Raw genomic sequence first — 13,560 nt, 5'->3', positions numbered from 1 at the left:
CAGCTCACGTCATGATCTCATGGTCCATGGGTTTGAGCCATGTGCTGACAGCTTGGAGCCTGGAGCCTGCTTTGGATTCTATGTCTCCCTCTCTCTCTGCCCCTTCCCCACTCATCCTCTGTCTTTCTCTCTCAAAAATAAACATAAAAAAATTTTTTTAATAAAAAAAAAGTATCATCAGAAAAACTGGGCTTTGAATAAAATCTTGTTCCCTGGTGCCAAATGTCCACCTGGATGCCAATAAGGCTGAATACAATGATTAACAGTTTCCACAGAAAAAAGGATGAAGGGAACTGATTAGTGCCATGCAAAACTCCACCAAATGTATGAATTACACCGATTCCCTTAGGCTGAGTTGGAAAATCCCAGCAATAATCAGTTACCAATTAAAAACTCAGGCAGCTTGAAACTAGTCACCACAACCAAATGTATGCACAGGTGCTGGTGCATAATCACGTTGACACACGTCAATAAGATTCCATATACCACAGTTGAAAGAACAGCAGATAAGGGAGCCTGCATCCGGTTCATGCCACGGGTTCGGGCTAAGCCATGTTCACCTTACACAAGCACTGATCACATCTTAGTTTAGCCCTTTGAAAAAACTTTCCACAAAGACCTGAGCTTTACAAGGATTAAATGGGTGAGTCAGCAGGAGATGTGGGTGCTTCTGTGGTAATCTAACAGACTGGTACATGTACCATTATAGAATTCTACACAGTGAAACCAATTACTACAATATTTCCTTCCTCAAGTTATTACGAAACTTCATATAAAACAGACTCAACAGAGCCAACTGAAGACTATCCCTCTGGTTCACTGTGGTTATATTTAAAAGGCCCCAGTGAGAGGCAGCACTAGTTTTCTCCTGGTTTCCTCCTATGAGCCTTACTCCTGTCTCTAATGATCCCAAACTCTGTCAAGAACGAATGGTATAAGTTCCCTTAGAGAGGCTTAAAATCGGCATCTTCCCTAGTTCTCAAATCTCACAGTAAATACATCAGAGCTTAATCTAGGACAAGGACGAAGAGGCTTGGAAGGAAGTTCATTTCCATTCTTCCCCCTGCTGGCTGCCAGCCTGATGGTTTTCCCTGTGATTATGGAGCTCCTGGTTTTCAAGGCTACTGTGGAACTGGGGAGGGGGCCGGGGGGCTTGGTCAGTGTAAGTGAAATGCCACAAAGCCAGCTGTTCCTACCAAGATTGAGTCATTTTTCCTAAATACATGCTCCCCAGATTGCTGCAGGACTAGCTAATTCCTGGAATTCTGGGGGAAAAAAATGGTTTCTGGCATATTTAGGCAGTTTCTTCATTGTTTTTATGGATGACTGCATTGAAAGAGTCCTGACTCCCTCATTTTCACTGACATCCATATCAGACATTTAGAGATCATTTTCTGCCCAATGAAGTCATTCTGACTATGTGTCACTATTCCTTCAAGTTAATGGGAGCAGGTCTAATGAGGTCCTAAAACAATCAGGTCTCTCTGGTGACTCTGGACAGCTTCCCGGAGACGTAAGGGTTGGAGAGAACTCCTTCAGATTCCAGAGGAAAAAACAAGGGAATAAACTATTTAATGGAGGGACTGTGAACCAATGCCTGCACCACTGGAGCGCAGTACCTAAATGTAGGCTGTCCTGAGAACCTTTCTTCCCCACTTCAGGCAAGCAGTGCTCTGGGGCTCTGGATGCCTGGATACAAAAGATGATTTCCCAGAGGCAGAAAACAGCTCCCCGTCCAATTTTTGGAGTTCCTACCATTTATAGAACAAAGAAAATGGGAGATGAATATTTAGACATTTTTTTTTCGAGATCTCAAGAATTTTAAGGAAATCCTGTCTTCTGAGAAGTCATTTTGACCAAAACCTTGTAGCAAACTAACACCACCAAATTTCTCAGACCCTTTTCATCAGCTTTGAGAACTGTCTGCTATTCTGTCAAGCACTGAACTCAAACCTAAATGTTACCCTAGCATTTGAAGAAGACACACTGTCTTGGAAAAACTGCCAATTGGAATTCACAAAATTCTGTGAATATGGACAGAAACAGATTACAAAACCAACTTAAGACCAAAACCCAAGAGAACTGACTCTAATCATTTATATTAATTATATGCACCAGTAGTTATATATATGTATACAAAATAAGAAGGTACAAGTCAAAGCTAGTATGAGTAATAAGCATTAAAAAACCAAGCAATTTCTAGATATGTTTTAAGAAACCTATACAAAACATTTCCTGTTTAATACTACGGTGACAACTGCCATCTGAACCACCTACTTCATGCGCAGCAATGAATGTGCTGAGAGGCAGGTGGTGAGCATGTCAACCTGCAGAGCAGTGACAGCAGGTCCCATGGGGAAAGAGGGTATTTGGTTCATTCTATTTATTTTTAAGAAACAGATTTTTTTTTTTTTTTAAGTTTGTATTTGAGAGACAGTGTGCATGCACAAGTAGGGTAGGGGCAAAAAGACAGAATCCCAAGCAGGCTCCACATGGTCAACACAGAGCCCCGTGTGAGGCTCAAATTCGTGAACCACGAGATCATGACCTGAGCCAAAACCAAGAGTTGGACACTTAACCTACTGAACCACCCAGGCACGCCTCTGTGGGGCACGTGACTCTTGATCTCAAGGTCTTGAGGTCAAGCCCCACCAACTGAGCCATGCAGGTACCCCAAGAAAGTATTTACTTCAAAAGCTCTTCAGAATGACTGATGAGTGAGCTCCAATCCATTGACTGATACTGTTAAGAAATGACCAAGCAAGTAAAACCTGAATTTTTGACTCCAAAAAAAGAATGGCAAGGCCAGGAAAGAAAACCTAGGAAAGTAAGGATCTTGGAATCTGCGTGGCTACAAGTTAGACACACAGGAATTTTTCTTGCCAGACACATGTTAGTAGCCTGAATTACATGTTAATGCTTCTTAGACTTCTGGTTGGAGTCATGTTTTGCCACCCTTAGACGACGACTCATTGTAAGAGTTTAAAAAGGAAGCTATATTAAGTGTGAACTAGTGTCTCATGTTTAAGAATCTAACAAACAAGTTGGATTACATCAAACTAAAAAGCTTCTGCACAGAAAGGAAAGAGTTAAAAGGTAACCTACAAAATGGAAGAAAATAGTTACAAACCATTAATGCCTAAAACATACAAAGAACTCCACTACTCAATAGCAAAAAACAAAAACAAAAAAACCCAAAAAACCAATAACCCAATTAAAGAATGGGCAAAGGACTTGAATAGACATTTCTCCAAAGACGACATACACACGACTGACAGTATCTAAAAAGATCCTCAACATCACCAGTCATCAGGAAAATACAAATCAAAACTACAATGAGATCTCAGCTAACCTCTGTCAGGATAGCTACTATCAAAAAACAAACAAACAAACAAAAAAAACAAGAGATAACATGTGCTGGCAGTGATGTGGAGAAATTAAAGTCCTTATTCACTGTTTGTGGGAATATAAATTATACAGACACCAAGAAGAACAGTATGGAGTTCTCAAAAAGTTAAAAATAGAACTTCAGCAACCTCATAAAATCCAGCAACCTCACTTCTGGGTATTTATCCAAGAGAATGGAAATCAAAATCTGCAAGAGATATCTGCACACCTGTATTCATTGCAGCATTATTTATAATAGCCAAGATGTAAAAACAATCTAAATGTCCATCAACAGATGAATACATGAAGAAAAGAAATAGGAATTATGTGACATGATAGAGGTGTTAGCAAATGCTACTGTGGCAACCATATTGCAATATACAAATTTTTCAAATAGTGTTGTACATTTGAAACTTACACATTATAAAATTTTATCTCAATAAAAAATTATTTCTCTCTTTCTCTCTCTCTCTCACACACACACACACACACACACACACACAATATTAAGCCGTGACACAGAAAGGATGAGGAACTGTTCCAAGTTCAAGGACACTACACAGACACAACTACTAAGCACAATAAATGATCCTTACATTGGATCCTGGACAGGGTTTGGGGAAAAAAAAAAAATGTTATGAAAGACAGTAGGGTAATAGATGAAACTAACAGATTGGACTAAGAAAGAGTGTCCATATTAAAACATTCTTATTTTGAGAATTGTACCATGGTTATGTAAGAGAATCCTTGTCTTAGGAAATCTACACTAAAATATTTAGGTGTAAAAGGGCACAATTCTGTAACATGCTTTCAAATGGTTAAAGGTGTGTATGTTTACAAAACAAGTGTGCAAGGAATAAATGGACAAATGTTAATTCTTGAATCCGTATAAAGAGCATAAGACAGATCACTGTACTATTATTACATTTTTTAAACTATATCAAAATAAAAAGTAAAAAAGAAATGTAAGATGTATGCACATACAATGGAATATTATTTAGTCTTTAAAAAAAAAAAGGGAAATCCTGCAATGGGCAACAATATGGATGAACCTTGAGGATATCCTGCTAAGTGAAATAAGCCAGTCCCATTAGGAAAGAGATGCTGTATGAGCCTATTTAAATGAGGTATCTAAGACAGTCATGCTCTTAGAAGCAGAGAACAGAATGGTGGCTGCCCGGGGTTGGGTGGAGGGGTGTACTGGGAATTGTTAATCAATGACAATGAAGTTTCAGTTACACAAGATAAATAAGTTCTAGAGAGCTACTATACATTGTGCCCATAGTTAACAATACTGCATTGTACACTTAAAAATGTTAAGGGGATAAGGTCTCATGTTAAGTGTTCTTAACAAAATAAAAAAATAATAATAAAAGTGGTATGTTAAAAAAAAAAGAGGTGATAAGCTTAAGAATGAAGGACACACAGCATGTCTGATAATTCTGGAAGTACAGGGGAAAGAACACTACTTCTGAACAAAAGCTGGATGTGATCAATGCTAGATATGTTCAGAGATCTATCTGCAAAGCACCAAGTACTCAGTCAAGACAAGCTGCTGCTCACCCAGTGATACCTTGAAGTAAGTCGGATCAGAATTTACTGTTTTAACATATACTTACTTCTAGACATGGAGACATATTCTTGTATGTGGGTTGGTGTACATGTCTGTCTCTCCCTGTGACCTTGTATTATCCACAGACAATATATTACTGTGGAACCTTGAATGAGTGTTTCCTGAACTGACCTAAACCAGACTTTCCCAGAGTCTGGCAAAAAAATGTTTTTCGAAAGTCTGTAGACCTTTCTTGCCAACACGTGTGAAGTCTGTAATATCGAAGTCCTAATGGCAACAGGAAAAAGAAAGGGTATATTCTCTCACAAAAAGTATTTTCACACAGTCTAACTATTCAGATACCAAACTAATATCTACCTATAAATAAAGAACAGTAATTAGAACTTCCTTGGAAGCTAAGGTAAGGTTTCAACCCAATAGGGCTGCAATGCCAACTGGGTATGTCACACGATTTGACCTAATTTTACTAGTCTTTTATGGTTCCAAGGTCTGGGCTTAATATAACTTTACCAAGATTTGGGGTTTTAGGTTTCCTCACTTACTCTTCAGACATGACATCACTTGGGCATACTTCTTCTATCAATTAACCTCATAAAATATATGATGCTGAAAAAAGTGAAACAAGCACTTTCTGACGGTCTCCACAGCCAAAAGAAACAGAGGGCAAACAGTTGAATCCAGATAGTTCAGAGCGGAGGTGAAGAGAGAAGAGGAAACAAAGGGGAGGGCAGAGGGAGTCAGAAATACCCAAATCTCCTAATGGACCTTTTTAATTAGTTTTTGAAATTTTCTGTTTGCCTAGACTTCCTACAGGACCAGCTGACAAGACAGAACCTATGAATCAAAAGATCTCCATACATGCTTTCCGAACAGAGTAAGTGGGTAAACAGCGTGCCAACCCACTATATGAATGGAGAGCCTTATTTGTCTGAATCTTCTAAGCTTTCATTACATTCCCTCTGACAAAGGTATTTGCCGTTGAGTTATTAATTAATTCATATATATCCCTACGTGAAAAGTGTTCAAGGAAACCATCTATCTCCTGTGACCTTTAAATAGAAATATTTCTATGTTTGTTCCAAATCACCCCTGCTTTTCATAAACCTTCAATAGATCATTGCCAATGAGCTAAAATGATAATTCCATACCCTGGCCTTCAAAATATTACATAAACTGCTTCTAAACTGCTTCCAGCCAGACTCATCTATTCATTGTTTCCTAAACAAACCATGTGGTCTTACCACTGAACCACTGCCCATTCCACTCTCCCTCCTTCTCCCCTTTCAGAGTCCCTCCTCCAAGTCTTACTCACTGCTCTTTCACATCCAGACCACATCATGAATCTTTCCTAGGTTTTACTGTTCACTCTGGCCTCCATACACTGGTGTTGGTTATACTCATATGACACTTAACATAGGTCAGTGTGCAGGAGCACACACATACACATGTTTCTCAATCAAATCATAAAGACATCTGACACAGAAGTCAGAAGACTGATTATAAACCTTGGCTCTGTCACTTACTAGGTATGGATAACTTCTCTGAGTCCCAGCTTCCTCATCTGTAAAATCAGGCTAATAGTCCTTAAATACCCGCCCCCCAAAATTCATGAAGATTTAATGATGTAAGCATGAAAATGTCCTTTAGTAACCATGAATCTTATACAAATAGTTTATGTATCTTTCTGTATCCTCAGCACTTTGGCAAAGCACCATTCACCTGTTAAGTATATGGTTAAGTCTTGCTGATGAAGGTCCTGGACCACAGCTGTAGGAAGTTCCTGCGTCATCTTCAAATTTTCCCCTCAACCCTATATGGTTAACATGGACTGTCCGCTCACTATGGAGCCAAGTTCTTTACTATCATAACATGTGAGGGAGGTCCCAGACCCTATCATATGTAACAGAGTACCTGTGAGACAGATCCCCAACAATGCATTGGTCAGATGACTTCCAGATCATAACCTCTTTCAATTGGTCTTCCATTGGAGAAAAGACCCAATGAAGAGGTGGAACAAGTGAGATAAATGTTTCTCATAGTGGAAAACACTTGACAAATCTGCTTGTATGGTGCACCACAAGCTATAGAGCTATCATCAATTTCACCAGCAGGGCCATTAATATCAGCTCCTAGCTGAAAAGCTGAAATGTACATTCTTAATCCAAGTACATTTTTCTTTATTTACAACTTCAAATAAACAAAGCAATACAAAAACCTGAAACACAGTAACCCAACACCTTCAGTTGTTTCTCTTATAAATTGTGCTGAAAAGTAAAATTGGAAGTCTGTAGTTGCAGATTATTTTTATAAAGTCTGAAAATTTAGAAAGTATTTTATATATAGTTATATAAATACTGCATTCTGGAACCTTAGATCTTCAGAACAAAAGTCCATCAGGTTAAGGAGTATCTTGAACATTTCTCTTCCCTCAGAAACAACATTCGAGTATTGCCTTTAACGAACATCTCATTTTTTTTCTCCTCCTCCTTTACTCTTTCTTTTTTGCCTTTTTTATCTTACCTTTTTACTTTTCTTCTTTACTTTCCTCTCTTTCTCTCCTTCTAAATTCAGTGTTAATGAAAATTTCAAACAGTATCCACTCTCTGATGAACAGAGAGAACTCAGGCTTTGAGAACATTTTTTTTAACCTATTTTTATTTGTAATTTTCCCCCCTTTAAGTTGGACTCTATGGAAATAGATTAGATTTTCCAGTATCTTTCCATATGGAAAGTTTTAATACATGCAGTCAAGGAGAACTACTTCTAGAACAAAATACAGATTACAACTCTCAATAATGAAGACTATAAAATACTATAAAAAAATTTGAGTTGATTTTGTGTAACTTGAGGGCAGAAGAGGAAAGAGAAAAGAGAATAACGATCATTTTAGAAATTACATCCCTAATTTATATAAACTAGAAAATGAACAGAACACTGTTCTTCTTGTTCTGAATCAAGGTAAAAACTGCTTTAGCTTCTAATTATACAATTAAGAGATCTTTTTTTTTTAAATCTAATACTATAATGGTTTAAGAGGTTACATGATTTTCTTCCCCCAACAGTTAAAATTGAAGGTAAAGCTCTACTATTGAAATAAAAGAACTTGTAAGAGCTTCAAAGCTTCTTCCAGAATACCTCCTACTTTTCACGCAAACTGGTACAGAGTTGGTGTTCCCATATATTTAAATAACATCAGGAATACTGCTGTGGACACAAGTATTTACTGCAACAAAGCCGAATCAACTACATGGGCCATTGGTCCATGCGTGGAAATAGGTCTGCAGGAACTAGGTAACTCCTTGGACAACAAGGTCTTAGCTCCGTGCCTCATCAACAAAAAGTGTTCAAATAACCACATATGAGATCTCTTCCAGATTCCAACTTTGCTGTTTCTACTAATGATTCTATTTCTCTTCTAATCAATCATACACAAAATTTTCTCTTTACCACTTTGACCACCAAGTCAATTCTGGAACATCTTCATACTTGGCCTTTGCTCTATGTTCTAAGTTCTCAGGTACCTCCTTTAGAGGTCCAAGCATCAGCCATCTGTTCCTCCAATCAACACCCAGTGCATTCACTAGACCCTACGCGCTCAAAAAGTTCAACTACCTCATGTGTTTTCCCATTCTGCTGTCTACCAGATAAAACCCAAACTCCAAAATTCAAGGTTCTTTGTTAGGTGGCGTCTGATTCATAGGTATATACTACATGTATTTTCCATCAGTTCTAAAACATCGTACAAACAAAAATCTGAAAAAAGCTCACTCATAATCTCGCCTTTGGTGAAAAACAGTCACTATTTTCATTTGATAAACTCTTTTTCAATGCCTTCCCATCTGCACGTAGGCAAAAATGAAATCATATAAATGCAGAACTTTTTGTCTGACTCTTGTCCTTTGTTTAGAAATTACTTTTTCATGTTTCTATGTAACTTGTTTGTAATAGCTAAGCTACACTGATCATTTATGTTGACAGCATATTGATGAGGGTCTCCAGTAGCTCCTCTGGCATCTTTGCATGAAGTAGAAAAAGGCACATTTTCTGAGAAGGATCAGCAAAAGCCCTTCCTGCAGGGTACAACTGACATCAAGACAGGTGGACACCCTGATATAACAGAGACTATTTACTGAGGGAGAAAAAAATCATCCTGTGAATAAATAGGCAGGATAACATGGTTTAAAAGTTGGAGTCATGGGGCGCCTGGGTGGCTCAGTCGGTTGAGCGTCCGACTTCGGCTCAGGTCATGATCTCGTGGTCCGTGAGTTCGAGCCCCGCGTCACGCTCTGGGTTGATGGCTCAGAGCCTGGAGCCTGCTTCCGATTCTGTGTCTCCCTCTCTCTCTGCCCCTCCCCCGTTCATGCTCTGTCTCTGTCTCAAAAATAAATAAATGTTAAAAAAAAAAAATTAAAAAAAAAAGTTGGAGTCAGGCCAGCTCACTTCACATCCCGCCTCCTATACTCACTGTTTGATCTCAGGAAAGTTGCTTAACCACTAGAGACTTCAGCTTCTTTGCAGGGATAAGAGTCATCACTATCCCATAAAGCCATGGTGAACAGTAAATCACTGAAGGGCCTTAGAACAGTGCCTGGCACACGGTAGACACTCAGTATGTTTTTCCCCCCAATAAAAATCCTATCAATGTCATCCATTACCTTTGTGCCTATTGTTAAATATTTTTAAAAATTACTGACATGGAGGGGCGCCTGGGTGGCGCAGTCGGTTAAGCGTCCAACTTCAGCCAGGGCACGATCTCGCGGTCCGTGAGTTCGAGCCCCGCGTCAGGCTCTGGGCTGATGGCTCGGAGCCTGGAGCCTGTTTCCCATTCTGTGTCTCCCTCTCTCTCTGCCCCTCCCCTGTTCATGCTCTGTCTCTCTCTGTCCCAAAAATAAATAAACGTTGAAAAAAAAAATTTTTTTTTTTTTAATTACTGACATGGAAAACACTGCCAGGAATGGGGTAACTGTGCTAAAGTGTTTATCAACAACGATCTAAATTTGAACTCTTCGGCTCTTCATGTAAATCCACTAAGGATAATAGATGGTAAATACTCAGTTGATGACTACTCAGGAAATGTCATTCCTTTTGATAATAATCTCAGGAAAAAATATGAAATTTGTTCTGGGGGATCTTAGGAAGAAATATTTATGGAAGTTAACATCTTAGAGGAAATGTGGATCTTGGTTCCCTTACCACAATGGGAAGGGTCAGTCGGGGTTACCTACAAGGCAGTTGCTAACACACCCTTTCCAGCTTTGTTTGTCTATGACCCAATGTCTCCATTAAATAGCCCTCTACCTCCATCACAAAGGACAGGTTCTTCCCTCTTTCCCAAACATGCCAGATCTCAGATATACACGTTTGCTCATCTCATGCCTCTTCATTTTACTTCTACCTGAAGCACTCTCCTCACCCTGAAGATCAACTCTGGCCATCACCCAAAGTCCCAGTTAAAATCTGGCCCCTTCTTCCAAGCTCTTAGAATTCTACCCATTTCTTTTAAAACTCAAAACAGAGGGGCGCCTGGGTGGCTCAGTCAGTTAAGTGTCTAACTTTGGCTCAAGTCATGATCTCACAGTTTGTGAGTTTGAGCCCCACATCAGGCTCTGGGCTGACAGCTCAGAGCCTGGAGCCTGCTTCGGATTATGTTTCTCCCTCTTTCTCTCTTCCCTTTCCCTGCTCATGCTGTCTGTCTCTCTCAAAAATAAACAAACATTAAAAAAGTAATCCAAACAGCTATTTACTATGTCACTGCTTATTTAGTCTAATGACACTAAGTAACTGTTCTTAAAAATTAAAAATGACTTTCTCTTACATCTGAATTAATACAACCTTTGTCTTCAAAAATCAAACATGTACTCACTCATGTGCATATATAGCATCATTTAATTTAGCCAGACCTATGGCCACATTAACAGAAATCTTAACTGAAGGAAAACTAGGCCCTAGGCTTACAATCCCAGGTTTCCACCACATCAATATCAATGTTTTTACCACTGGCCAAGTTGACAAATTGATAAGATAAAACCTAACAGTTAATATAATTCAAGGTGAATGTCATATCCTAAAATTTTTAATCTTCCATTTTAAATAGTTAAAAACTGAATACAAAGAGGAGAGTGTCCATCAACATTAAAATTTTGTGTAAAAACAGTGTTTTTCCTTTTTTCTTTCATCAAGCCCCATTTATAAAATGTTGTCAATTTTCTGAAATCCCCTTTCTTCTTCCAAGTTGAACCCCTTTTGCCAAGTGATATAGGGTCAGATTTCTATTCAATCAACGTTCTTATCTGGAGATTAAGATGAGGGAACTAAAATCTGCATTTGGATACAGAAGACACTCTTATCAAACAAAGCTACCAGAATAAGCTACAGTACATGAACTCATATCCTTCTACTCTTTTCAAAAAACCTGTAATATTAACACAATATACGTTAAAGGGTCAGATTCTTAAATTGAGAAATCATAATATGCTAACAGAGTTCACCAAAGTTTAAAAGGCAGTGGACTTTGTTGCAGCACAGGGTGATGGTAGTAAGCCATGAGGTTATCATATTATAACCTGGGGATAGGTCGAAATACCCTGCCACCATGCGCTACGAGCTCTCATGGGTGTCGTGTCCACCCGTGACTTACGAGATTTTCCGGTTTGAAGCCTCATCATCAGTGTGTAAACTGAAGCTGCTCCAGAGGCAACAGGGAGAGGAGCAGCTCTGGTGGCATTTGAACTGAAGATACTCAGGCAGAGAAACCAATCTGGTGGTGGTGTAAGACATGAATGGAACCGGAGGGAGAGGAGACAGGAGGATGAGAGAGGACAAAGCAGAGGACGAGAAGACAATCAGAAATGAGATGGAAGAATGAAAAAGAAGGGCAACGAAAAGAAAGCAAAAAGTGAAGGAAGTGTGGGGAGCAGAGAAAGAAAGGGGAAAGAAGAAGGAGGAGGAAAAGAAAAAAAATGTAAACAATCTTTGGGTATATGAAAAGCAACATGTACCATATGCCTGTACTTCTGATTGCTGTTTTGTTTTGTTTTTTAAGTCACAGATGCTATCAAATGACCAAATACAGAATTAGAATCCAGGCACAAATCCATGAACCACAAGAGCTGGAGTATCATTGATATACATTGTTCAAAAACAAAAGTCTAAAATAAAAATAAACGTTAAAAAAAAAAAAGTCTATGCTTCAGGTCAATAAGCAGCATAAAAGTTACTGCCACCTTGATTTTCTGGAGTTACTAGAACCCACGAAGGAAGAGTCAAAGGAAATTCAAATGTTCCATTCCTCAGTTTAAAACTGTTCAAACACAAGACAGAAGAATGTGATATTGGTTTCTTAATTGGTCATCTTCTAGCACATCTGCCAACCATCCATGTCATATACTTGCTGACTTTCCCAGAACAGCATTTCCATCATGTCTATCTATACTTTTGGTCCACTTTTTTCCAATTAAAATGAATTCTATGGCACAAAAACAGACACATAGACCAATGGAATAGAATAGAAACCCCAGAACTAGACCCACAAACGTATGGCCAACTCATCTTTGACAAAGCAGGAAAGAACATCCAATGGAAAAAAGACAGCCTCTTTAACAAATGGTGCTGGGAGAACTGGACAGCAACATGCAGAAGGTTGAAACTAGACCACTTTCTCACACCATTCACAAAAATAAACTCAAAATGGATAAAGGACCTAAATGTGAGGCAAGAAACCATCAAAACCTTAGAGGAGAAAGCAGGAAAAGACCTCTCTGACCTCAGCCGTAGCAATCTCTTACTCGACACATCCCCAAAGGCAAGGGAATTAAAAGCAAAAGTGAATTACTGGGACCTTATGAAGATAAAAAGCTTCTGCACAGCAAAGGAAACAACCAACAAAACTAAAAGGCAACCAACGGAATGGGAAAAGATATTCGCAAATGACATATCGGACAAAGGGCTAGTATCCAAAATCTATAAAGAGCTCACCAAACTCCACACCCGAAAAACAAATAACCCAGTGAAGAAATGGGCAGAAAACATGAATAGACACTTCTCTAAAGAAGACATCCAGATGGCCAACAGGCACATGAAAAGATGTTCAGCGTCGCTCCTTATCAGGGAAATACAAATCAAAACCACACTCAGGTATCACCTCACGCCAGTCAGAGTGGCCAAAATGAACAAATCAGAAGACTATAGATGCTGGAGAGGATGTGGAGAAACGGGAACCCTCTTGCACTGTTGGTGGGAATGCAAATTGGTGCAGCCGCTCTGGAAAGCAGTGTGGAGGTTCCTCAGAAAATTAAAAATAGACCTACCCTATGACCCAGCAATAGCACTGCTAGGAATTTATCCAAGGGATACAGGAGTACTGATGCATAGGGCCACTTGTACCCCAATGTTCATAGCAGCACTCTCAACAATAGCCAAATTATGGAAAGAGCCTAAATGTCCATCAACTGATGAATGGATAAAGAAATTGTGGTTTATATACACAATGGAATATTACGTGGCAATGAGAAAAAATGAAATTTGGCCTTTTGTAGCAACGTGGATGGAACTGGAGAGTGTGATGCTAAGTGAAATCAGCCATACAGAGAAAGACAGATACC

At 39.0% G+C, this 13,560-nt stretch overlaps 1 protein-coding gene across 14 annotated transcripts in view; it reads right to left on the bottom strand.

The window, feature by feature from the left end:
* Positions 1-13,560, bottom strand: part of FMNL2 (formin like 2) — a 312,817-nt gene that overhangs the window by 73,098 nt on the left and 226,159 nt on the right. For 9 of the 14 annotated variants that reach the window (XM_045033816.1, XM_045033815.1, XM_045033820.1 and 6 more), the window contains exon 7: positions 11,598-11,717. The exons of the other annotated variants lie outside the window; for them this stretch is intronic. In XM_045033816.1, coding sequence (XP_044889751.1) covers positions 11,598-11,717 — 120 coding nt within the window. The remainder of the gene's footprint in view (positions 1-11,597; positions 11,718-13,560) is intronic. 14 annotated transcript variants of the gene reach the window in all.

The sequence above is a fragment of the Felis catus genome, chromosome C1, assembly GCF_018350175.1.
Source record: "Felis catus isolate Fca126 chromosome C1, F.catus_Fca126_mat1.0, whole genome shotgun sequence".
Taxonomy (NCBI): domain Eukaryota; kingdom Metazoa; phylum Chordata; class Mammalia; order Carnivora; family Felidae; genus Felis; species Felis catus.
The sequence above is the reverse complement of the archived record's forward strand: the minus strand, read 5'-3'. Positions and strand labels throughout refer to the sequence as shown.